The 25,240-nt window shown below is 40.3% G+C and overlaps 1 protein-coding gene across 4 annotated transcripts in view; it reads right to left on the bottom strand.

Moving 5' to 3' along the window:
* Positions 1 to 7,482: 7,482 nt before the first annotated feature.
* PTPN12 (protein tyrosine phosphatase non-receptor type 12) overlaps positions 7,483 to 25,240 on the bottom strand; it is a 115,948-nt gene continuing 98,190 nt past the window's right edge. For 2 of the 4 annotated variants that reach the window (XM_003921134.4, XM_074379302.1), the window contains 5 exons: positions 22,680 to 22,757; positions 20,050 to 20,117; positions 18,809 to 18,839; positions 16,470 to 16,577; positions 7,483 to 15,985 (listed from right to left, as the gene is read on the bottom strand). In XM_003921134.4, the coding sequence (XP_003921183.1) occupies positions 15,924 to 15,985; positions 16,470 to 16,577; positions 18,809 to 18,839; positions 20,050 to 20,117; positions 22,680 to 22,757 (347 nt within the window). In that variant the 3' untranslated portion in view covers positions 7,483 to 15,923. The remainder of the gene's footprint in view (positions 15,986 to 16,469; positions 16,578 to 18,808; positions 18,840 to 20,049; positions 20,118 to 22,679; positions 22,758 to 25,240) is intronic. The other 2 variants (XM_074379301.1, XM_010344670.3) reach the window with 2 other exon arrangements.

Below are 25,240 nucleotides of genomic sequence, written 5' to 3'. Positions count from 1 at the left end.
TAGACACAGGCTGGGTGCGGTGACTCATGCCTGTAATCTCAGCACTTTGGGAGGCTGAGGCAGGCAAATCACGAGGTCAGGAGTTCGAGACCAGTGTGACCAACATGGTGAAACCCTATCTCTACTAAAAATACAAAAATTAGCTGAGTGTGATGGCACGAACCTGTATTCCCCCAGCTACTTGGGAGGTTGAGCAGGAGAATTGCTTGAACCTGGGAGGTGAGGGCTGCAGTGAGCCAAGATTGCACCATTGTACTACAGCCTGGGCGATAGAGCAAGACTCCGACTCAAAAAAAAGAAAAAGAAAAAAAAAAAAAATAGAGACACATTCTAACACCACTACAGGCATGCAATCTGCAAAATCCAGAAAGTGAGAAACATTATAGGACAATTGGCAGTTTCTTCAACAAATAAATAGCAAGGGGGAAAAAGGTAGGAGAACCTAAATTAAGAGATTTCAGACATATAAAATAATGCATTGAATGAACCATGTATGGATCTTGATTCAAACAAACCAATTGTCAAAAACATTTTATGGTGGAGCACAATGGCTCATGCCTGTATTCTCAACACTTTGGGAGGCCAAGGCGAGCATCACTTGAGCCTAGGAGTTCAAGACTAGCCTGGCAACATAGCTGACCCCATTTCTACAAAAAATAATAAATTAGCTGGGCATGGTGGCACACACCTGTGGTCCCAGCTACTCAGGAGGCTGAGGTAGCAGGATTGCTTGAGTGCAGGAGTTCAAGGCTGCAGTGAGCTATTTTTTTTTTTTTTTTTTTTTTTTTTTTTTTGAGACGGAGTTTCACCCTTGTTACCCAGGCTGGAGTGCAATGGCGCGATCTCGGCTCACCGCAACCTCCGCCTCCTGGGGTCAGGCAATTCTCCTGCCTCAGCCTCCTGAGTAGCTGGGATTACAGGCACGCGCCACCATGCCCAGCTAATTTTTTGCACTTTTAGTAGAGACGGGGTTTCACCATGTTGACCAGGATGGTCTCGATCTCTCGACCTTGTGATCCACCCGCCTCGGCCTCCCAAAGTGCTGGGATTACAGGCTTGATGCAGTGAGCTATTATCATGCCACTGCACACCAGTCTGGGTGACAAAGCAAACCCTGTCTCTTAAAAAAAAATTTTTTTTAAGTGACTCTCCAGGAAATTCAGATAATTGATCCTATGACGAAACGACTGTTGGCCAGGTGCGGTGGCTCATGCCTGTAGTCCCAGCACTTTGGGAGATTGAGGCAGGCGGATCACAAGGTCAGGAGTTCGAGACCAGTCTGGCCAATATGGTGAAACCCCATAAAAATACAAAAATTAGCCAGATGTGGTGGGCAGCTGAGACAGGAGAATCACTTGAATCCAGGAGGCAGAGGTTGCAGTAAGCTGAGATTGCGCCACTGCACTCCAGCGTGGGTGACAGAGTGAGATCCGGTCTCAAAAAAAAACAAAGCAAAGAAAAAAGCAGAAGGATTTTTAGACTTGTGCTAACTCCCAATCATGGGCTTAAGACTTTCACAATACAAATCATGATGTGTATATCATTCTAGCATTAAAAAACATAATTGTTAAAAGGACTACTAGAATGTTTTTCTATTTTAGAGACTGGATAAATGCTTTCCCAGACTTAGGAGCTTCTTAGAGAGTTTTATCAAACATCCAGGCACATTTCTGATTATTTAAGGCGGGGGTCCCCAAACTACGGCCCGTGGGCCGCATGCGGCCCCCTGAGGCCATTTATCCGGACCCCAGCCGCACTTCAGGAAGGGGCACCTCTTTCATTGGTGGTCATTGAGAGGAGCACAGTATGTGGCGGCCCTCCAACGGTCTGAGGGACAGTGAACCGGCCCCATGTGTAAAAAGTTTGGGGATGCCTGATTTAAGGCTTAAGATTTTGGAAATTCTTTGGCTTTTAGCTACAGCCTTTTGACAATTTCACTGTTCATTACCAATTCTGTGCTGTGGAAAGGAAAAGAGAAGGGACACACAAGGCCATTTTATACACCTACAAAGAGTGCAAAAGTGATAGTGTATAGGAAAAAAGTAGAATCTACATGAAATATTTATAGATTTAACTTACGTTCCGTTCTCCATTATTGTAATTTTTTTTCTTTGAGATAGGGTCTCACTCTATTACACAGGCTGGGGTGCAATGGCACCATCTCAGCTCACTGCAACCTTGACCTCCCAGGTTCAAGCGATTCTCTTGCCTCAACCTCCCAAGTAGCTGGGACTACAGGCATGTGCCACTATGCCCAGCTAATTTTTGTATTTTTCAGTAGAAATGGGGTTTTATCATATTGGACAGGCTGATCTTGATCTCCTGACCTCGTGATTCACCCACCTCAGCCTCCCAAAGTTCTGGGATTACAGGTGAGAGCCACTGCGCCCTGCCTATTGTAATTGTTTCTGTTATACATTGGTGCATAATAAACTACTGTAGGCTGGGTGAAGTGGCTCATGCCTGTAATCCTAGCACCTTGGGAGGGTGAAATGGGAACACTGCTTGAGACCAGGAGTTCAAGACAGACCTGGGCAACATAGCAAGACCCTGTCTCTGTATTTAAAAAAATAAATTAAAAACCTACTATAAAACATAATAACGTTAAAAGAACACTTAATGATTTCTCACCGTTGTGCAGGAGGGCGCTGCTGGATGACTTTCTTCCATGTGATGTGGGCTGGGACTTGTTGTGAATCTCCCCACATGGTCTCTCATCAGTCCATGGCTTAGCCTGAGCTTCTTTACACACCAGCAGGACCCCAAGAGACTGAAGCAGGAGGTATCTTAAGGTCTAGACCCAGAATCAGCCCAGAAACCCACCTGCTCATCTCATTGGTTAAAGCAAGGCACAAGACCAGACCAAATATTAGGTCTGGGAAAACAAACACTACCTTGATGGGAGAAGCTGCAAAATATTGTGGCTATGATTTTCAGCATACCTCAGGAGCTGACCAAGTTAACTGTAAAATTAAATTGGACAAAGTCGGTAAAAATCCAGATTATGACTTCTATCAGAAGTTTATCCCATTTTGCAGATCCGCAGATTAGGAAGTAGTCAGAGAGAGTAAGAAAATACATGTGAGTAGCCTTCATCAGTTTTCAAGGTTTTTTCTTTTTTGGTTGTTGTTGTTTTGTTTTTGTAGAGACAGGTTCTTGCTACAATGCCCAGGTTGGAGTGCAGTGGCTATTCACAGTTGATATCACAGCACACTGTGGCCTTAATTTTTGGGCTCAAACACTCCTCCCACTTCAGCTTCCTGAGTACCTGAGACATATTATTATTATTTATTTTATTTATTTATTTTTTTTGAGACACTGTCTCGCTCTGTTGCCCAGGCTGGAGTGCAATGGAGATCTCGTCTCACTGCAACCTCTGCTTCCTGGGTTCAAGTGATTCTCCTGCCTCAGCCTCCCATGTAGCTAGGATTACAGGAGCCTGCCACCGCACCCAGCTAATTTTGTATTTTTAGTAGAGACATCGTTTCTCCATGTTGGTTAGGCTGGTCTCAAAATTCCAACCTCAGGTGATCCACCCACCTCGGCCTCCCAAAGTGCTGCGATTACAGGTGTGAGGCACTGCACCTGGGAATGATTTTTATTTGATAGGCCTCAATCTGCAGGAACATATATTGAAGCGTTAAGATTTGCTCAAGCCTCTTGCAAAATGATCTAATGGAGCATTTGGCACTAGGGACTTCATATACACTTCCAAACACTGAAGCCACCCAAACAAACTTTTGTACTCAGCTCTCTGAATTTTGAGTGACTTTTCTAGAATTTTTGACCAACAGATTTCCTCTTTATTTGCTTTGCTGCCCCCCTCTGGTGGAATGGAAGAAGATTTAAGTGACGTTCCAATCCCTACTGCCACTCAAACTACTAAAAGCTATCAATATTTTGAATCCTTAGTCAAAGAATCCAACTTTCAAAAATCTCCAGCATTACATTCATGTGAATTCAAATGAAAATAAAGTCTAAGAGTAAAACTTCTACATATGAATTTCCATTTATTCTATTACATGGAAAGCAATATTGGTAGGTAGAATATTAATTATTAAAATGGACTACGAATTTTATTTTCAAAGAGCTAAGAATATTTTGTTATTCTGAATGGCTGGAAACAGAAAATTCCCTATAAACCGAATTTCACTTTTCTGAAATAATAAAATATGTACATATAGTGTCTGAATTTTAAAAAACTTTTTGCCTGGGCTGGTGCGGTGGCTCATCCCTGCAATTCCAGCACTTTGGGAGGCCAAGGCGGGCAGATCATGAGGTCAGGAGTTTGAGACAACCCTAGCCAACATAGTGAAATCCCATCTCTACTAAAAATTACAAAAATTAGCTGGGCATGGTGGCAAGTGCCAGCTACTTGGGAGGCTGAGGCAGGAGAATCACTTGAATCCAGGAGGCAGAGATTGTGGTGAGTCAAGATCATGCCACTGCACTCCAGCCTGGGCAAGAGAGCTAGACTCTATCTTTAAAAAAAAAAAAAAAAAACCTTTATTCCTAACGTTAATATCAGTTAATCTCTATATCTTCCAAAATGTAAGACCTATATATTATCCTGGTATTTTAAAATTTTAGCACAAAAACTGCATACAAAATGTTTCTGTGTTCTTCCTGCAAATACAATGAGAAAGTTAAATATTTAGCCTAAAACAGAAAATTATTTAAATCGCTTTAACTATTTTCACATTGTTTTAGAAGATATTGGAAATATTCTAGGCCAGGCATGGTGGCTCATGCCTGTAATCCCAGCACTTTGGGAGGCCAAGGCAGGAGGATCACTTGAGCCCAGTTGTTCAGCCTGGGCAACATGGCGAAACCCCATCTCTACAGAAAAACACAAAAATTAACTGGGCATGGTGGCATGCACCTGTGGTCCCAGTTACTCAGGAAGCTGAGGTGGGAGGACTGCTTGAGCCTGGGAGGTCAAGGCTGCTGTAAGCTGTGACTGCACCACAGTACACTACAGCCTGGATGACAGAGGAAGATCCTGTCTCAAAAAGAAAAAGATGTATTCGGGGTCGGGCGCGGTGGCTTAAGCCTGTAATCCCAGCACTTTGGGAGGCCGAGGCGGGTGGATCACGAGGTCGAGAGATCGAGACCATCCTGGTCAACATGGTGAAACCCCATCTCTACTAAAAATACAAAAAACTAGCTGGGCGTGGTGGCGCGTGCCTGTAATCCCAGCTACTCAGGAGGCTGAGGCAGGAGAATTGCCTGAGCCCAGGAGGCAGAGGTTGCGGTGAGCCGAGATTGCGCCATTGCACTCCAGCCTGGGTAACAAGAGCGAAACTCCGTCTCAAAAAAAAAAAAAAAAAAAAAAAGGAAAAGCTGTATTCTAGGTTTTATATAGACAAAGCTAAAATGTAGAAGCAAATGTGCAGAAAATTTGTACATTTGAATTTTTTTTTTTTTTTTTTTTTGAGACGGAGTTTCGCTCTTGTTACCCAGGCTGGTGTGCAATGGCGCGATCTCGGCTCACCGCAACCTCTGCCTCCTGGGCTCAGGCAATTCTCCTGCCTCAGCCTCCTGAGTAGCTGGGATTACAGGCACGCGCCACCACGCCCAGCTAGTTTTTTGTATTTTTAGTAGAGATGGGATTTCACCATGTTGACCAGGATGGTCTCTCGACCTCGTGATCCACCCACCTCCGCCTCCCAAAGTGCTGGGATTACAGGCTTAAGCCACCGCGCCCGGCCTTGAATTTTCATTAAACTGTTAATCTTACTGCAGAATTTTGTGATCAGAAAAATATTTCCTTGGTCTTTGATTTCCAGAAAAACATATTTTAAAGAGAAATTCACACTGTTTTCTTGTTTACTTCATATTGACTATTTAGGTATAAATCTGTAGAAGCGAAAAAATATGTTCTTTTTGAATTACTGGCAAGAGTTCTAAAGTTACAAATACTATTACATTAAGTTATGATAATAGCACATATGCCACATTAACTCTACAAAATGTAAAATAGCTGGAATCTTTGGAATTCCCTTTCCCCACTAGTTCAACAAAGCTCAGATTTGTTGTACTTTAGAACAGAGAGATCTATCTCCTTGAGCTACCCAAGCATTGCTGCTTTTACTGGTCAAATAATTTACAATCTAAATATTGGTCATTTGCATATTTTATAGGAATTATGCACCTTGGAGACAAAGTAAACAGGTTGCAGCAAATCTGATAAAAATACAATTTATGTACAAAACTAGACCTACTTTCTATGTTTAGCACAATACGCAAGGGATGCTTATTAAGTGGAAATATGCCAAAATCTGGGTTAAAGCCTTTGCCAGTCTTTATTTGCCGGAATTAAAACATGGGCTTCTGGCCTTTAAGGCTGTATAACGAAGACCCAGCATTGGAAAATAAATTACTAAAAAACTGAAATTAAATTACATGCTATTATTTAGAAAGCAATTAATAGAATCTGAATTTTGGATATCTGGACTAACCACTAAAAGCAGGCAATTAGTAAATATCTCTGTAAAAGGACAAAAGCAACAAGAATTTTACTAAAACCAGCACAATGAGCTAATTCAATTTAGTCCTGTATTTAGTATTAAACCAAAATTATTTCATAGATTGCAATAGAGTACCAAATATAGGCCGGTGCAGTGGTTCACGCCTGTAATCCCAGCACTTTGGGAGGCCAAGGCTGCCAAATCACTTGAGTCCAGGAGTTTGAAACCAGCCTGTGCAACATGGTGAAACCCCATCTCTACAAAAAATACAAAATTTAGCCAGGCATGCTAGTGTGCGCCTGCAGTCCCAGCTACCTGGGAGGCTAAGGTGGGAGGACTGCTTGACCCCAAGCAGTGGAGGTTGCAATGAGCCAAGATGGTGCTACTCCACTCCAGCCTTGGTAACAGAGTGGGACCCTGTCTCAAAAAAAAAAAAAAAAAAAGACCGGGCATGGTGGCTGACACCTGTAATCCAAGCACTTTGGGAGGCTGAGGCAGGGGAATCACAAGGTCAGCAGTTCGAGACAAGCCTGGCCAACATGGTTAAACCCTGTCTCTACTAAAAAATACAAAAAAAATTAGCTGGGTGTGGTGGCAGGCACCTGTAATCCCAGTTACTTGGGAGGCTAAGGCAGGAGAATTACTTGAACCCAGGAGGTGGAGGTTGCGGCGAGCCGAGATTGTGGCACTGCACTCCACCCGGCGCAACACTGCAAGACTTGTCTCAAAAAAAAAAAAAAAAAAAAAAGTGTACCAAATATATATCAACAAAAATACTACAATCAAAATGTTTTGAGGCTAAATCTAATGAAGACGTCATTTTTCACTGGAATTTCTCTCAAACGCTTCAGATTACATTAATTCATTTTATTGCTCCCCTTTACATTAAGCACAAAATCATCTCTTTTTAGTTTAAGTCTGAAAATGTTTATTTCTTTTTCTTTTTTGAGAGAGGATCTCACTCTGGCACTCAGCCTGGAGTGCAGTGGTGGGATCATAGCTCTTGATCTCTATAATCTTGAACTCCCAGGTTCAAGTGATCCTCCTGCTTTGGCCTCTCAAGTAGCTGGGACTACAGGTGAGCACCACAATTGGCTAATTTTCTCTTTTTAATTTGTGATGGAGTCTCGCTCTGTCACCCAGGCTGGAGTGCAGTGGTACAATCTTGGCTCACTGCAACCTCTGCCTCCCAGGTTCAAGGGATTCTCCCACCTCGGCCTCCAGAGTAGCTGGGATTACAGGCATGCACCACCACACCTGGCTAATTTTTGTATTTTTAGTACAGACAGGGTTTCACCATGTTGCCCAGGCTGGTCTTAAACTCCTGACATCAAGTGATCCACCTACCTCAGCCTCCTAAAGTTCTTGGATGACAGGCGTGAGGCACTTGGCCTAATTTTCTTATTTTTGGTAGACATGAGGTTTCACCATGTTGCCCAGGCTGGTCTCTTAACTTCTAGGCTCAAGCAATCCTCCCGCCTCAGCCTCCCAAGGTACTGAGATTACAGATGTGAACCACTGCACTGGCCTATATTTGGTATTTTATTGCAATCTATGAAATAATTTTGGTTTAATATTAAACCAAAATTTAATGTGTGTGTTCACAGATATATACACATATAGATGTTTTCAGAAAACAAGTATAGATGTTTTGAGAAAAGAGTCAAATATAAAGTTTGGAGACTATAGGTATATTCCTGGCATATAACTCATATTAGTGGATGATTTTTTTGGTTTGTTTTTTGTGACGGAGTCTCACTCTGTCACCCAGGCTGGAATGCAGTAGTGCCATCTTGGCTCACTGCAACCTCTGCCTCCTGGGTTCTCCTGCCTCAGCCTCCTGAGTAGCTGGGATTTCAGGCACGCGTCACCACACCTGGCTAATTTTTGTATTTTTAGTAGAGACAGGGTTTCACCATGTAGGTCAGGCTGGTCTCAAACTCCTGACCTTGTGATATGCCTGCCTGGACCTCCCAAAGTGCTGGGATTACAGTCGTGAGCCACCACGCACAGCTGTGATGTTTCTAATCACTCTGCTTATGAACTGACTCCAGGAACAGGGACAAGAGTGTAAACAACCTCTACATTAAGCTTTATTTCATGGGCATCTTTATGTAAGTGTTTTAAATATGTCAAGAGGTATTAAGTTTCAAAATATAGATTTTTGATTTTTGATTTTTTTACTTTTATTTATTTTTAAGATGGGGTTTCACCATGATGGCCAGGCTGGTCTTGAACTCCCGACTCCAGGTGATCCACCCACCTTGGCCTCCCAAAGTGCTAGGATTACAGGTGTGAGCCACCACACCCAGCCGAAAATACAGACTTTTTAATAGGTGTCTATTAACAGACTTCTATTGGGAATATAAATTGAAACCAGGTATGGCTTAGCTACCTTAACATGTACTATGGTCTTGGATTTAAGTCATCTATTCATTAGACATTTATTTTTAATTCTATGTCAGGACAATACTTTTTTTCTTTTTTTTGAAAAATGGTCTCTTTTTTTTAATTATTATACTTTCAATTCTGGGTTACATGTGCAAAACGTGCAGGCTTGTTACATAGGTATACACATGCCATGGTGGTTTGCTACACCCATCAACCCATCATCTACACTAGGTATTTCTCCTAATGCTATCCCTCCCGGGCATTTTTCTTTTTATTTCCAGAGGGAGTTTTGCTCTTGTTGCCCAGGCTGGAGTGCAATGATGTCATCTTGGCTCACTGCAATTTCCATCTTTTGGGTTCAAGCGATTCCCCTGCCTCAGCCTCTCAAATAGCTGGGATTACAGGCATGCGCCACCACACTGGGCTAATTTTGTATTTTTTTAGTAAAGACAGTGTTTCTTCACGTTGGTCAGGCTGGTCTCAAACTCCCCACCTCAGGTAATCCACCCACCTCAGCCTCCCAAAGTGTTGGGATTACAGGTGTGAGCCACTGCGCCCAGCCAATACTTTTCGTTTACAGATGGAGTCTCACTTTGGGAAGCTGGGGTAGGAGGATCACCTGCATCCAGGAGACCAGCCTGGGCAACACAGCAAGACCCCATCTCCACAAAATATCAACAATTAATCAAGCACAGTGGCATGCACCTGTAGTCCCAGCTACTCGGAGTCTGAGGGGGGAGGATAGCTTGAGCCTGGGAGGTCAAGGGGGCAGTGAACTGTGACTGCACCGCTGTACTCCAGCGTGGGTGACAGAGTAAGACTGTGTCTCAAAAAAAGAAAAAGGGATGGAGTCTCATCTTGCCCAGACTGGAGTGCAGTGGGGTGATCATAGCTCACTGCAACCTTTAACTCTTATCCTCAAGCAATCCTGTCTCTGCCTCCCAAAGTGTTGGGGTTACAAGTATGAGCCACCACACCTGGGCTCAGGACCACATTTAAGAAAATACCTGCAATCCCAGCACTTTGAGAAGTTGAGGTGGGCAGATTTCTTGAGGCCAGGAGTTCGAGGTCAGCCTGGCCAACATGGCATCTCTAATAAAAAATTTAAAAACTAGCCAGGTGTGGTATGCAATCCTGTAATCCCAGCTACTTGGGAGTCTGAGGCACGAAAATCGCTTCAACTTGGGGGCCAAAGGTTGCAGTGAGCCAAGATCACGCCACGGCACTCCAGCCTGGGCAACAGGGTGAGACTCTGTTTTTGGGGGAAAAAAAAAGGCCAGACATGGTGGCTCAAGCCTATAATCTGAGCACTTTGGGAAGCTGAGGCAGGTGGATCACCTGAGGTCAGGAGTGCAAGACCAGCCTGCCCAACATGGCAAAATCTTGTCTCCACTAAAAAATATAAAATTTAGCTGGGTGTCTTGGTGGGTGCCTTTAGGCCCAGCTACTTGGGGGCTGAAGCAGGAGAACCACTTGAACCCAGGATGGGGAGGTTGCAGTGAGCCGAGACTGTGCCACTGCACTCCAGCCCAGCGACAGAGCGTGACTCTGTCTCAAAAAAAAAAAGAAAGAAAGAAAGAAAGAAAATACTGATATTCAAAATTAGTCCTACTCTGAACACTTACCTACTTGACTCTATATACGGCAATATTTCCACTAAATTTAATGGTCATTTCTCCCAAAGAAGCCAGTTTAACAGAGCAGAAAGAGGAAATGGTTGATTTGACTTGGTAGGAGACAGGACAAGGTAAGTTTAACACAGGAAATGACACTTCAACTAATCTTGTTAGATGAGTAGGGCTCACCAGAACAGGACAAAGAATGACATTGAAGAGGGAAAGTATAGGATAACTAACGAGGTTGGGGAGCTCTGGAAACTGTAAGTAGTTCGTGGTTGGAGCACAGATGTGACCAGAGAAAAGGCCTGAGAGATCAGCAGCAGAAAGATCTTGAACAAGGTCTTGCATGATCTGCTCAGGAGTCTGGACTTGGTCCTGTAGGTCTTGTTCTCCAATTTTACTATTGCAACAGAATCGCCTAGGTGATAACCTATGCTGCTTGTCTAAAATACACATTCTTTGGCTCCACTCTAATTCAAGCCCAGAGTAGGACCTTGGAACCTGAATTTTAAGAACACTCACTAAATTCTAGCACAGGAGAACCTGGGCCAAGTTTAAAAATTTTTTTTTTTTTTTTTTTGGAGACAAAGTCTCTTGTCATCCAGGCCGGAGTGCAATGGCATGGTCTTGGCTTACTGCAACCTCCACCTCCTGGGTTCAAGTGATTCTTCTGCTGCAACCTCCCAAGTAGCTGGGATTATAGGCGCCTGCCACCATGCCCAGCTAATTTTTGTATTTTTAGTAGAGACGACATTTCACCATGTTGGCAGGCTGGTCTCGAACTCCTGACCTCAAGTGATCTGCCTGCCTCAGCCCCTCAAAGTGCAGGGTTTACAGGCATGAGCCACCGCTCACAGCCAGGTTTTTAATGTTTTGATGAAACATTACTACATGCAATAAAGAGCCATTAAATATTTTTTAGGGAGAAGTCAAGTCAAGAGCAGATCCTGGTTGACCTTCTAGCAACATCAGCCTGGTGGTAGTGAGGAAGGTGAATGGATTGAAGAGATCAGAACCTAAAGTACAAAGTGATTCAGATGACTGGCATGGAGATAGTGCCCATGTTTAACCCAAATCATGTTTTGACAAATAGACATGTAAAGATTTACCATGTAACTGCAAAAATTCATTTAAATATCAAATTGTTCATTTATCCTCCCTGGGGTTTTGGGTACACTCATGGTTTCATTCATCTCAGTATTAATGCCCTAATCTTGATCTTCAACGTGGACCTTCCTTCTGAACTTCAAACTTGTTTCCACCTGTGAACTGGACATCACTTCTCTGATGCTGAATGTATTGGCTACCTAAAATCAACATATTCAAAGTTGACATTTTTTCCTTTCCAAGGCAGAATCTTGGGAACTAAGACACCTGCCCTTTCTTTCATATCCATTTAATTAGCTAAATATAAGTAGAAATTCTGAACTTTCTACCTATAGTAAATTCAATTACAGAATATAAAAAGGCAAACTGATAAATAGTAAACTCTTTACATTCAAGAATTTAACATTCGTAGTTACTACTATTTTAAGTGACCCCAAGGGTTTAGAACATAGCTACAGAATTTTGCTCAGGCAAAAATCTGCACCACATATCCAATGAGGTTGTTACATGTGAGCAAGTCAGTTACCCAGTGACTGAGTCTAGCTCAGCACTTACAAATAACTATGGCTTTATTACTTTCTGCTCATTAATGTATGGGGAAATGTCCATAAAGCAAAAAACACTGTTCGTGAAAAATGGCTTCCAAAAGAAAGCTGATAGTACTTAGGATGCAAAGAGAGATTTAAAGGTCTTTGTAGGCTAGTTACAAGGTTGAGGTTTGGAAACTGGCAGGATGAATTTGGCAGTGGAATATCAGACACAAATGAGTTCACCATGTGCTTTACAATACAGAAAAATAGAAGTGGCTTTTATCAAGTGTTACAGGTGGCATAAAAATTAATCAATGGAAGAAAGCTAAAGCTGGAAAAAGGCAGTTTAAAATAGTGTAAGGATAGACAACAGAATAGCAGAAAGAAAAAAAATCCAGAAGCTGATTTTCAGATCAATAAACCCCAAATTTATGAGAAAACTCAGTGGAGGAGGGACAGTTTTCTCAGTAATTGGTGGTTGCTCAATTTTAAAAAATCCACCTCATGTCATATACAAATTCTGTACATTTAGATTAAAAAAAAAAAAAAGCTAAAGAATAGAGCTTCTAGAAAAACTGTAGATCATTACTTTGGGATAGCCAAATATTCCTAAAAGAGAACAAGAACAAGCATTAATTAGAAAAGACTGGTAACTTGGACTAAAAAACACCATTAACAGAGTGAGAAGACAATCCACAGGCAAACCCATAAGGATTAAAACGTAGAATATACAAACAATCCCAAGAAATCGATAAGAAAAAGACAACACAAAAGAAACAAACTGGTGCAAAATTGCTAAATTATAAGGCACATGCATATTCAGTTTCAGCTGATACTACCAAATAGTATCTGCTTCAGACTTGAACAGGTAGTTCATAGAAGAGGAAATCCACATGATCACATGCATGTGAAAAGCTGTTCAACCTCACTAATCATCAAAGAAATAGACATTCAGATAAGGCAATACCACTACATACCCATTAGAATGGCTAAAATGAAAAGTACTGACCATATGAAGTGTTAGCAAGAATTTAGAAAAATCAATTTAGAAAACTGGCAGTATGTACTAAAGCTGAAATATATATGCAAATACTGTGATATCAAAATTCCACTCCTTAATATATATCCAACAGATATAAGTACAGGTGTGTGCCAAAAGATACATGCATGGCTGACTCAGTGGCTCAGATTGAGGCTGAGGCAAGAGAATCACTTAAGGCCATGAGTTTGAGACTAGTCTGGGCAACATAGTGAGACTTTTATTTTCTACAAAAAATAAACAAAATTAGCCAGGCATAATGGTATGTGCTTGTAGTTCCAGGTACTTGGGAGGCTGACATGGGAGGATCACTTGAGCCCGGGTGGTCAAGGATGCACTGAGCTTACACCACTGAACTCCAGCCAGGGTGACAGAGTGAGACACCATCTCGAAAACCAGAGAACATATAATGAATACACATATGAATAGGAACAAATCTCAGAAGCCAAAGGGGGTTAGCTTCCCAGTTGCTGATACTGTTCTACTGCTTGACCTAGGTGGTGGTCACACTCACATAGGTGGTATTCTTTATGATGATTAATAGGATTTTTGCATACTTCTGAATACATGTATACTTCAGTGAAGGTATTCCAAGATACCCCATTCCAACAGCAAAAATCCTTATGATTTTAGTACTTAAAATAACTCATCAATTATGTGAAGGGGCTAAAACTTTTTTCAGTTATGCTTTATTTCAGTTTACATTGTATTAGAAAATGATGTATTATAGGAGTGCCTGTGTCTTGAGAATGTCAAGCATCACTGTATTACCACCTCATTATGGAAGCATACAGAAACTTTTCAAATTCTAAGGGATTGGCCAGGCATGGTGGCTCACGACTGTAATCCTGACACTTTTGGAGGCTGCTGAAGTCAGGAGTTTGAAACTAACCTGGCCAACATGGCAAAACTCCGTCTCCATGAAAAATACAAAAATAATTAGCCAGGCGTGGTGGTGGGCACCTGGAAGCCCAGCTACTCAGAAGGATGAGGCAGGAGAATCGCTTGAACCCGAGAGGCAGAGGTTACAGTGAGCTGAGATCACACCATTGCATTCCAGCCTGGGGGCGGGGGACAAGAGCTAAACTCCATCTCAAAAAAAAACTTCTAAGGGGTCAACATGAAGACCAGTTGGTGTTTAAAACAAATTTGATGTGAAATTGTAGTATTATTTTCTCCTCGATAATCCCCCTTCTACTCATATAAAGTTTTCCAGGTACTTTAGTTTCATAATTTCATCATTCTTTTGTATGCAGAGGTAAAATACAATATCCAACAATTCCAATCCACAGTTGTCAAAATTCAGACTTACTATTCACAAATAGTAATCTGTGCTCCATTCATGGGATGAGAAGAAACCAGTTCCCTTTCCCAATCTCCCCTGTTTGGTTTTCTCTTTTCTTAGTGCTGGAAATACAGTCGTGAGCCACCCCGCCTGGCCCCCTCTGTTTGGTTTTCTACTAGGACTCTGGTAGGCTAATAATAAGGATGAGGAATGCCTAGGGGCTGACTCAAGGATAAGGATTTACAATCAGCAGAACCATGTTTTTTGCAGAAAGTACTCGATATTCCTTAATTAAGAGATTAGGCCTGGCATGGTTGCTCACGCCTATAATCCCAGCACTTTGGGAGACCCAGGTGGGTGGATCACCTGATTTCAGGAGTTTGAGACCAGCCTGGCCAACATAATGAAACCCTGTCTCTACTAAAAATACAAAAATTAGCCGGGTATGGTGGTGGGCACCGGTAACCCCAGCCACTCGGGAGGCTGAGGCAGGAGAATCACTTGAACCCAGGAAGTGGAAGTTGCAATGAGTGACTGCACTCAAGTGGATGACAGAGCAAGGCTCTGTCTAAAAATAAAAAAGAGATTAAACCCCTTTCACACTCATTCCACACCAAGAATGAGCCAGCAAGAAGGCAGATAGTTAAGTCCAATTTCCTAGGAATGAGAAATGCAAAGCCAAAGCAACAAATAGGCACTGTAAAATGGTTTGTTTTTTTAATGGCAGGTCAAATATCCTGAAACATACATGTATTTTGATAGTCTTCTTATCCCAGTTGAGTTCAGATATTGAAGAAACACACACACAAGCTAAGAGAATTCAATATTGTTCCAAGGCACTTACTGAATCTCTGACTAGATGAAAACAAGAACAATGAGGATGAACAATTAGACCATATATAATATAAAAATAACTTTTTGCTTACAATTTACAAAATGTATTATTATTACAATCTTTGATCTCTGATAACCTGCAAGGCTGGCTGCATGAATCCAGCAATTTTAAAATTCAGAAACTATTTTCTAAAACTCCAGGGCAAATAATTTACAAATAAAGTACACAAAGATTTAGACCATGCAGAAATTTCTTACATCTTCTGTTAATAATATTTTATGATTGCAACTTTATCAAATTATATACCTACTTGCCCTGTACATATACAAAATAATGCATACATGATAAAACAGAGAAAGAGTAGTCCTTAAACTCAATATATCATAAAAGTATTACTATATTAACATGTCTACAAGCAGCGTGTAACAGGATTAAGAGACATTAAGGCAATAATACTTGAAGTTTCAAAATAAACCATACGTAATACTTTTTCCTATAAGGCAGGTAGATGGTCCCAGCAAAAAATACTAAGGTAACGATCTACACTGCTGTTAGTCCCACATATTAAAGATGGAATACGGTAAATCTGGCTTTCAGTGGCACTTGAATTTTCCAGTATAATTTAAAGTGTCTTTTAGCTCCCTGAATCATGTCCATTCTGAAGGTGGATCTCTTGGTCCTTTGGGTTTTCCACAGCGATTACCAAAACCTATAGCGAAAACACCACAATAACTAGTCAGTGTTCAAATTTACTTTTAAACTACTAAAAACCATGTCCACAGACAGTCTCATTTTCTGGAAAATATAAATTTCCACAAGGGAATTTAGAATTTAAACCAAACAAAACTTTGTAAATGCAAAAACAATTGTAAATGTATTTGGGGTAACTAAAAATAATTGCTTCTTTTAAACATCTTATGCTAAAAATAAAACCAATTTTATCACAACGTAAGAAAAACATCTAAGATAATTTAGTCTTTCCAACACAAAAGATTTGTTATGTACCACAGTTTTTTATTTTGGTTTTTAATCTCAATGTGAAATAAAATTAAGTATTTCATTTATTTCATGATTAGTCCAAGCAACTTTGGAAAATCATACATTTTATTCTTGGCAAGTGTCATTTCACAATGGCAAATGAGCTTTTCTCATTCTTGCCAGTGTTAATTATATTTAAAGTTTAAACAAGTTACCAATATCTGTGGCATCTGTCGGACTTTCCAATATTTGTTCTCTCTTGTCACTGAAAGTAGGTGGACGTTCTATACCCATCTCTGAGTGAATACCCCCCACTGGATGATCTAAAATGCAACACAAAGACTTTGTTGATCACTACCCTTTGTAGCATCATATAGAGAACTTCTTAATTTTTTAAATGTTGAGAATGCATGAAAAGAGAAAATTTTATCTACTGGGCACCATCATTTTATAGATCAAGATCAATATAAATACAAGTGTAGTGAGCACAGGAAGTCATGTTAGGTATTATTGTGGTCATACAGAAATCTGCAGTGAGTACTTCTGCAATGTGAAGATTCTCATCATTCTTATTTCATATATCTAGGTCTTGACATATTATATTCCTTAAGGTAACTATACTATATGCCTATGTTCTAAAGGAATAATTGCAACGGAAATGCCTTTGTATAGAAATCAACAACGTCGGGGTTAACTGATGAACTATTTGTACCCCAAAATAATAACTCTACTTTTAAAGTTTCATGTTGTTTAGATTGCAGTTTATTCTTTAATTACCAATGTTTAAGACTAGTAACAAAAGAAATTAACTACTATAATTCATTCATTCTTTCACAATCTTCATCACATGCCCCAAACTTCAGTAAGGAACCTTGCTGGAAACTTGGAATACAAGTAAAATAATAGATGATCCCCATCCTCAAGATGCTTACAGTCTAGAATGGAGCCCACAAACTTCTTAAAGAAAATAAAGCTAGAGAACAACAAACTAGAAAATAAGTGGTTTAGGCCTTGCAAGCCACATAAGATCACTGTCATATTCTTCTTTGCCTTTCTTAGTTTCATTGTTTTTCTTTTTTTCTTTTTTTTTTAAGAGTCAGGGTTTCACTATGTTGGTCAGGCTAGTCTCAAATTCCTGGCCTTGTCATCCACCCACCTCAGCCTCCCAAAGTGTTGGGATTACAGGAGTGAGCCACCGTGCCCAGCTCGTTGTTTTTCTTTTTAAACAACTCTTTAAAAACATAAAAGCCATTTGTTTAGCTCAAGGTTATAACAAACATTAGGCCTGTAGGCTATACAATGCCAAACCCTGGTCTAATAGGAGACACAGAGAGATACATTAATTATCATATTGTCTAGTTTTTAAATAAAAGTATGCATAATGTGCAATGGAGACAAAGAGGAGACGTAGCTATATGAGACTAGTGGTGGTGAGATACTCAGGGCCATGTTCTAGGAGGAAATGATGATCCTGGTCTAAAGGCCTCTAATTTCTCAGTGAAGTAAAGGTCATCTAAGAGTCAGATGAATTCCAATTCAGGCTGGCTTGACTCTAAAGCTTCTGCTATTTTCTTGTTTTGAGACAAAGGCTCGCTCTGTTGCCCAGGCTGGAGTGCAGTGGCACAATCTTGGCTCACTGCAGCCTCCGCCTCCTGGGTTCAAGTGATTCTCCTGCCTCAGCCACTGGAGCAGCTGGGATTACAGGTGTACACCACCACGGGTGGCTAATTTTTGTATTTTTAGTAAAGATGGGATTTCACCATGTTGGCCAGGTTGGTCTCAACCTCCTGACCTCAAGTGATCCATCTGTCTTGGCCTCCCCAAGTGCTAGGATTACAGGTGCAGGCTACTACATCTGGCCCTGCTATTTTCATTATAAAAAAATTATAGAAAGTAATAGCATTTGTAAGATGGAACAGACTCATTAGGCGAATATTCAGAGTATAATATTGAGAGAGAAGAACTGTAGCAAAATGGAGGGTAGGGGCAGACACAACAGGTGAACTGAAAACACTGTACAGGCTGGGAGGTTTAATGAGCTACTTATATGGTCACTGATATGACAGTAAAAGGAATATGGTAGAAAAAATTCAAACTGGGCATTATAACATTGGTTTGAGCTATATAATTTTACTGGTCTTCACAAATAAATGTAAAAGTACTAAAAGGATGATTCCTAAAACAATAGATTTCTATAGTGCCAATTCCATCATGTAGGTAAACGTTGGGCTTTTATTTAAGTCAGGATCTAGCTTCTAGGTGTTTTTACAAACAGACAACAAAAAACAGAAAAATACTTTTAAAAAAATCTTTTTCTCATTAGCCTGCAACTATTGATAATAAATGCTCCCATGATTTTCCAGACTGATAATACTATCTGGTGGTAGTAATTAATTTGGAAGAACTATAGTACAGTATTAAGCTTCTAGAAGAATTGTCTTAGACATTTTCACATACAGAAATAACTAAATACCATGAACTATGAGGCATGTTATTTTGTAGAAATTAACCTATAAAATTTATAGTAAAAAGGAAAAAAATTCTAACAACTTACCACATTTCTCATTTTCAGGGGTTATCAAGCCCTATGAGGAAGACATTTAATACCTATTACAATACATTCATTTTATATAAAAATAATAAAAAGCTGGATCTGTTATGGGTATATATCCCAATAAATCAAGGCCTATCATTTTCAGCATTAGAGGAAAAGCAAACAATTGTGTTTTTAATTAGGTGTAAAACTTTAAAATGCTATGCTGTTTCTACTTGGAGTAAATGTTTCCCAATGAGCACTGAAAAAGCATGAGCTACTACATGAACACATAGCTGTATTTTGCCAGCCACTATTATTGATTACATCATTATTGTATTTTATGTGTGAATTAAACTACATCACATCTTAAAATCAAATATGATTTGATTTTATGTAGCCCAATTTCAGAGATACTAAAATATGGGAGAAAATATAAAAAGTACTAATGTTAATAAAAAATGATTATCTCCCATGGGCAAATTTGTTGCTGTTGTTGTTTAGACAGGGTCTCATTCTGTCACTCAACCTGGAGTGCAGTAGTGTGATCACGGCTCACTGCAACCTCAACCTCTAGGGGCCCAACCAATCCTCCCATCTCAGCCTCCCAAGAAGCTGGGACCACAGACATGTGCCACCACAGACATGCGCCACCATGCCTGGCTAATTTTAAAAATTTTTATAGAGACAGGGTCTCCCTATGTTGCCCAGGATGGTCTTGAACTCCCTATGTTGCCCAGGATGGACTCAAGTGATCCTTCCACTTGGCCTCTCAAAGTGCTGCGATTACAGGCGTTAGCCACCCAGCCAGGCCCTCGAAACATTTAATTGCCAAAACGTTTCTCAAATGTCAAAGAAATGCCACATGGCCAGAAAAAACACAAAAGAAATGACTAAGTGCCTAGTGTTATAAAGGAAAGCATGTAGAAATGTAAGAACGTATTAGGACCCTGAAAACAGTAACTCTTGTTTCATTAATAACTTCAAAATTATTTGAAACATGTCATAATTTACAAATTTCAAAAACAGCTTGAGAAAACAATACTTTAAAGCGATGGTTGTATGTAGATCATGTTACCCTTTAAAGAAATTTCAGATCCTACCTTTAATATGGGCTTTTCATCTGAAATCTTAGCCTAAGAAATGCTAGCCAAAAATTATAAACTATATTTAATGATCTTAAGATGACAGCTATTTCAACAAGTGCAAGATAAAGAGTAAAAATGTTAAGCTATAACTGTTCCAATTCCAAAAGGACTCACTTCAGACTTTTTTTGTTCAGCTCGTTCCTGACTTTGAAGTTCACTCCATTCAGATCTTACAGGTGTATCTGAGAAAAATGAAATCTTATCATTATTAACATCTTTAATTTTTGAAATTTCTTTGAACTAAAGTAATATAAAAAATAGATCCTAAAGATTTTAGAAACTATCACTTCCACAAAAATTTTGTAGTTTCTGGGTAAGCATATTTCTTAAGTTTCTTTAAAAAAAAATTGTAATTTCTATTAATTCGAGAAAATTCCTTTATGTTTCCTTCCTTCAAGACCTAACTAAATAAATTCAGTCATCAGAGTTTATTATAATCTACAGATAATGTGACAGACTTAGACAAATGAGGTAAACTGCTTTATGGTTTCCAACATTCTTTTTAGTTGTTGTTGAGACAGTCTCACTCTGTTGACCAGGTACCATCTCGGCTCACTGTAACTTCAACCTTCAGGCAATCTTCTCATTTGAGCCTCTTGAGTAGCCGGGACTATAGGTGCACACCACCTCGCCTGGCTGGTTTTTGATTTTGTGCAGACAGGATTGGCCATGTTGCCCACGCTGGTCTTTAACTTCTAGGGCAATGTGGAACAGAGATCCACCTGCCTTAACCTCCCAAAGTGCTGGGACCACAGGCATAAGCCACGGTGCCTAGTTCTTCAACATTTATCTTAATATCAGTCAAAATTCACTTCGGGAGGACAAGGCAGGTGGATCACTTGAGGTCAGGAGTTAAAGACTAGCCTGGCCAAAATGGTGAGACCCTGTCTCTATCAAAAAATACAAAAAAAAATTAGCCAGGAGTGACAGTGCATGCCTCTAATCGCAGTTACTCAGGTGGCTGATGCAGAATAGCTTGGGCCCAGAAGGTGGAGGTTGCACTGGGCCAAGATCGCCTCAGCACTCCAGCCTAGGTGACAGGGTGGGACTCCATCACACAAAATTTAAAAAAAAAAGTCAAAATTAATATATTGGTAAAATGTAATTATATTATATTAGTGAGCACCTCCACTGAGCATGAGACACTGTAAATACAATCAAGCTGTTTCTGTACTCTTTTTTAAGAGGAATAGGGTGAAGTACATTATAAAAATGTTGTGAAGTATGATCACTTTCTTCCAGGTCTGATACTCCAGTGGTCTTTTTTTTACTTCCCCAGACAGGGTCTCACTTTGTTACCCAACTGGAGTGCAGTGCCGCGATCATGGCTCACCGCAGCCTCTAACTCCAAGGATCAAGCAATCCTTCTTCTTCAGCCTCCTGAGTGGCAAGGACTACAGGCACATGCCACCATGCCTGGTTAGTTTTCTTTTTTTTTTTTTTTTAAGATGGAGTTTTTGCTCTTGTAGACCAGGCTGGAGAGCAATGGTACAGTCTTGGCTCACTGCAACCTCTGCCTCCTGGGTTCAAGCAATTCTCCTGCCTCGGCCTCCCAAGCAGCTGGGATTACAGGTACCTACCACCATGACTAGCTAATTTTTTTATTTTTAGTAGAGATGAGATAGCACTATGTTGCCCAGGCTGGTCACAAACTCTTGGGCTCAAGCAATTCTCACACCTTGGACTTCCAAAGTGCTGGGATTACAAGTATGAGCCAATGTGCCCAGTCTACTTCAGTGGTCTTAGGTATCTTTCGGTTAACACCAATCCAGTGATGACCACCCATACCCAACAGAAATGTTTACTTACCTAAGCCCTTAAGGGAAGCAATTAATGAGTCTTTGTAAATAAGTGCTACTTTTAATCAATAAAAATACACCAGATTGCAAATACACTTATAATTGTATTTAGTTTTAATTTTTACTTTTTTTCTGAGGCAGAGTTTTGTTCTTGTTGTCCAGGCTAGAGTGCAATGATGCGATCTCAGCTCACTGCAACCTCTACCTCCTAAGTTCAAGAGAATCTCCTGCCTCAGCCTCCCAAATAGCTGGGATTACAGGCATGTGCAACCATGTCCAGCTAATTTTGTATTTTCAGCACAGACGGGGTTTCTCCATGTTGGTCAAGGTGGTCTTGAACTTTTGACCTCAGGTAATCCTCCCGCCTCGGCCTCCCAAACTGCTGGGATTACAGGCATGAGCCACCAAGCCCGGCCTTATAATTGCATTGATTGAGATGGAGTCTTGCTCTTCATCCAGGCTGGTGCGATCTCAGCTCACTGCAACCTCGGTCTCCCGGGTTCAAGTGATTCTCATGCCTCAGCCTCCTGAGTAGATGGGATTACAGGCGCCCACCACCACACCAAGGTAATTTTTGTACTTTTAATAGACACGGGGTTTCACCACGTTGGCCAGGCTGATCTTGAACTCCTGACCTCAGGTGATCTACCCGCATCAGCCTCCCAAAGTGCTGAGATTACAGGCTTGAGCAACCGTGCCTGGCCTATAATTGTATTTAAATGAATTCTGACATCTAACATAAATGCAGTAATTTCTATCGATCTTAGCAAGTAAAAAATATTTAAAAGCATTTTTCACACAAGGAATTAAAAAGATGTCAGTATCAATTCACTTGATATTAAATTTAACTATGCAGCACAATAGCTAATAGATTAAAATCAGGCATGTTTTCCAGAGTTTACTATTAGAATATGAACTAAATGTAAAAGCAAAAGAGACACTCACTATGTTCACTTGCTAACAAAAAAGATTCAGGAGTTCTTTCAGGTAGGGGAGGAGGTGAATCTTCACTAACATCAACATCTAAATTAAACACACAAAATTTAGACAAATTATTAAACATTAACATGTCATCTAAACAGAATCAGAGAACTTTCTTGATATTCTAAAAATTCCTGTCACAAGTATCTAGATCAGTTTTTAAAAATGCAAAGAAAAAAAAGAAAGCAAGAAAATTTTCCACTCAACTCATTATCAAGAATTATGATTCTTATTGAGCAAAGATACTGCATACAGAAAACGACTCTCTCTCATGACTTTCCTGCCACTCTACAGACATCATTCAGTTTTCCAAGCCTGAAGGGAATCTTCATTAGAGAAGTCAGCAGGCAAGTGACTTCTCTACTGAGCTTACTGATGATACTTTTGTGTTTAAAAAGGAAAGCTTTGGTCATTTGAGTTGTGAAACGCCTAAGCCAGTTTTTCCTAAAGGGCATTCAGTGGCTTAACACCTTTCATGATTTTTGCCATAGTATGTACCATCTGTACTATTCACTTTTAAAATCTGAGTCATTTTAATCTTAACTGTGTACCTCAGTCATTCAGTGGCTTAACACCTTTCATGATTTTTGCCATAGTATGTACCATCTGTACTATTCACTTTTAAAATCTGAGTCATTTTAATCTTAACTGTGTACCTCAGTCATGTCTTAAACAGCAATAACTGAAATAACATTTGAAATAGTAGTTATTTTTCCAATACAAATTATAAGCTACTAAAGTTTTTAAAAAATCTTCATTTATTATTGCTAAAAATTTTGTGCAGAGTGGCACATGGCTGTACTTTTTGAGAATGCTGACCGAAGCTATATACAGGTTTTTCACTAGTAAAGACGAAATTAGCTCTTGGAAAAGACAGTGCATTAAGTAAGCCTCACTGGTTAGCTTTATTATGGTTTAAGTTAAATGAGTGTATTTGATGTCTTGAGTTTTCACTGGAGGCACAGAAAGAAAATATGAGGATACAATTCTGTGTGTGAACTCTCAGGCTGGGGAGTGGGACAGAGAAAAGGAAATGTGATGGTCCTGTATTATTTTGTCTTGCGCTTTGCCCATTGTTCTTAAATGCACAGAGTTTTGCCATGATACTCTATTTTACCACACCTGATGGGCTCCGCATAGGTCTTTTCAATTTTTTTTTTTTTTTTTTTTTTTGAGACGGAGTTTCACTCTTGTTGCCCAGGCTGGAGTGCAATGGCGCGATCTCGGCTCACCGCAACCTCCGCCTCCTGGGCTCAGGCAATTCTCCTGCCTCAGCCTCCTAAGTAGCTGGGATTACAGGCACGCACCACCACGCCCAGCTAGTTTTTTGTATTTTTAGTTGAGAAGGGGTTTCACCATGTTGACCAGGATGGTCTCGATCTCTCGACCTCGTGATCCACCCGCCTCGGCCTCCCAAAGTGCTGGGATTACAGGCTTGAGCCACCGCGCCCGGCAGGTCTTTTCAATTTTCAACACACATTAGGTGAATATGATTGCTCTTGCCCCTCCTACATTTACTTAGTTGGAGACACAAGAAAATACAGCCTCTAGGTCCAGCTGAAACAAGAGTTCTGGTCCAATACTTGGTATGTATACTAAGAGTACCAGAACTCTCTCTTGCCACTGAAGAACTATCTACATTATCCAGTAGTGGTAGTCTGAGTCATCACCGTATTTCTCCTTGCCCTCTTGTTACTAACGGCGCACAGTTAGTAACTATGAGATGGCTGTTGGAAGGAAGTGACACATAATCTTGGCATTCGGGTACCATTTCATAAATGAACTAAACAAAAAGGGCAGTTCAGCCCTTTTTCTATCAGTTATCTTTCAGAAACTCTGTGATTTTTCTCTCATGACACTTCTCACCCTTAAAGACTTTTATTTTCTAAGTGTGGCCCTTGCTTTGCAAATGCATGTTTCTCCCTGGAACCCTGGATTGCCTTTCCTGTTACAAACTTCTGTTTTAGAGGTTATCCAACCAGAGACTGCACATTTTACATAGGCTTTTGCAAATCCTACACTGTATGGGGCCTTCTGTAGCTGAATTTGAGAAATCTTTTAGGAGGCCTAAGTCAAGACTGAAATCATAACTCAGGCAGAAACTTATGCAGAGGTTATTTTAGGTATCAGTACAAAATTATTCTATTACAGGTATGCACTACATAATAACATTTTCATCAATAACAAGATTACATAAACAGTGGTCCTGTAAGATTATGATACTACATTTTTACTGTACCTTTTCTATGTGTAGATACACAAATACTTACCATTGTGTTACAACTGTTCAATATGGTAATATGCTATACAGGTTTGTAGCCTAGGAACAATATGCTACAACATATGGCCCAGATGTGTAGTACATTATACCATCTAGGTTTGTGTAAATACATTCTATGACATTCACACAATGACAAAGTTACCTAATGACCTAGTTTTCTCAGAACATATCCCAGTGCGTGCTGTGGCTCACACCTGTAATCCCAGCACTCTAGGAGGCCAAGGCAGGCACATCAACTGAGTTC

The sequence above is a fragment of the Saimiri boliviensis genome, chromosome 10 (genome assembly GCF_048565385.1).
Source record: "Saimiri boliviensis isolate mSaiBol1 chromosome 10, mSaiBol1.pri, whole genome shotgun sequence".
In the NCBI taxonomy this organism is placed as follows: domain Eukaryota; kingdom Metazoa; phylum Chordata; class Mammalia; order Primates; family Cebidae; genus Saimiri; species Saimiri boliviensis.
The sequence above is the reverse complement of the archived record's forward strand: the minus strand, read 5'-3'. Positions and strand labels throughout refer to the sequence as shown.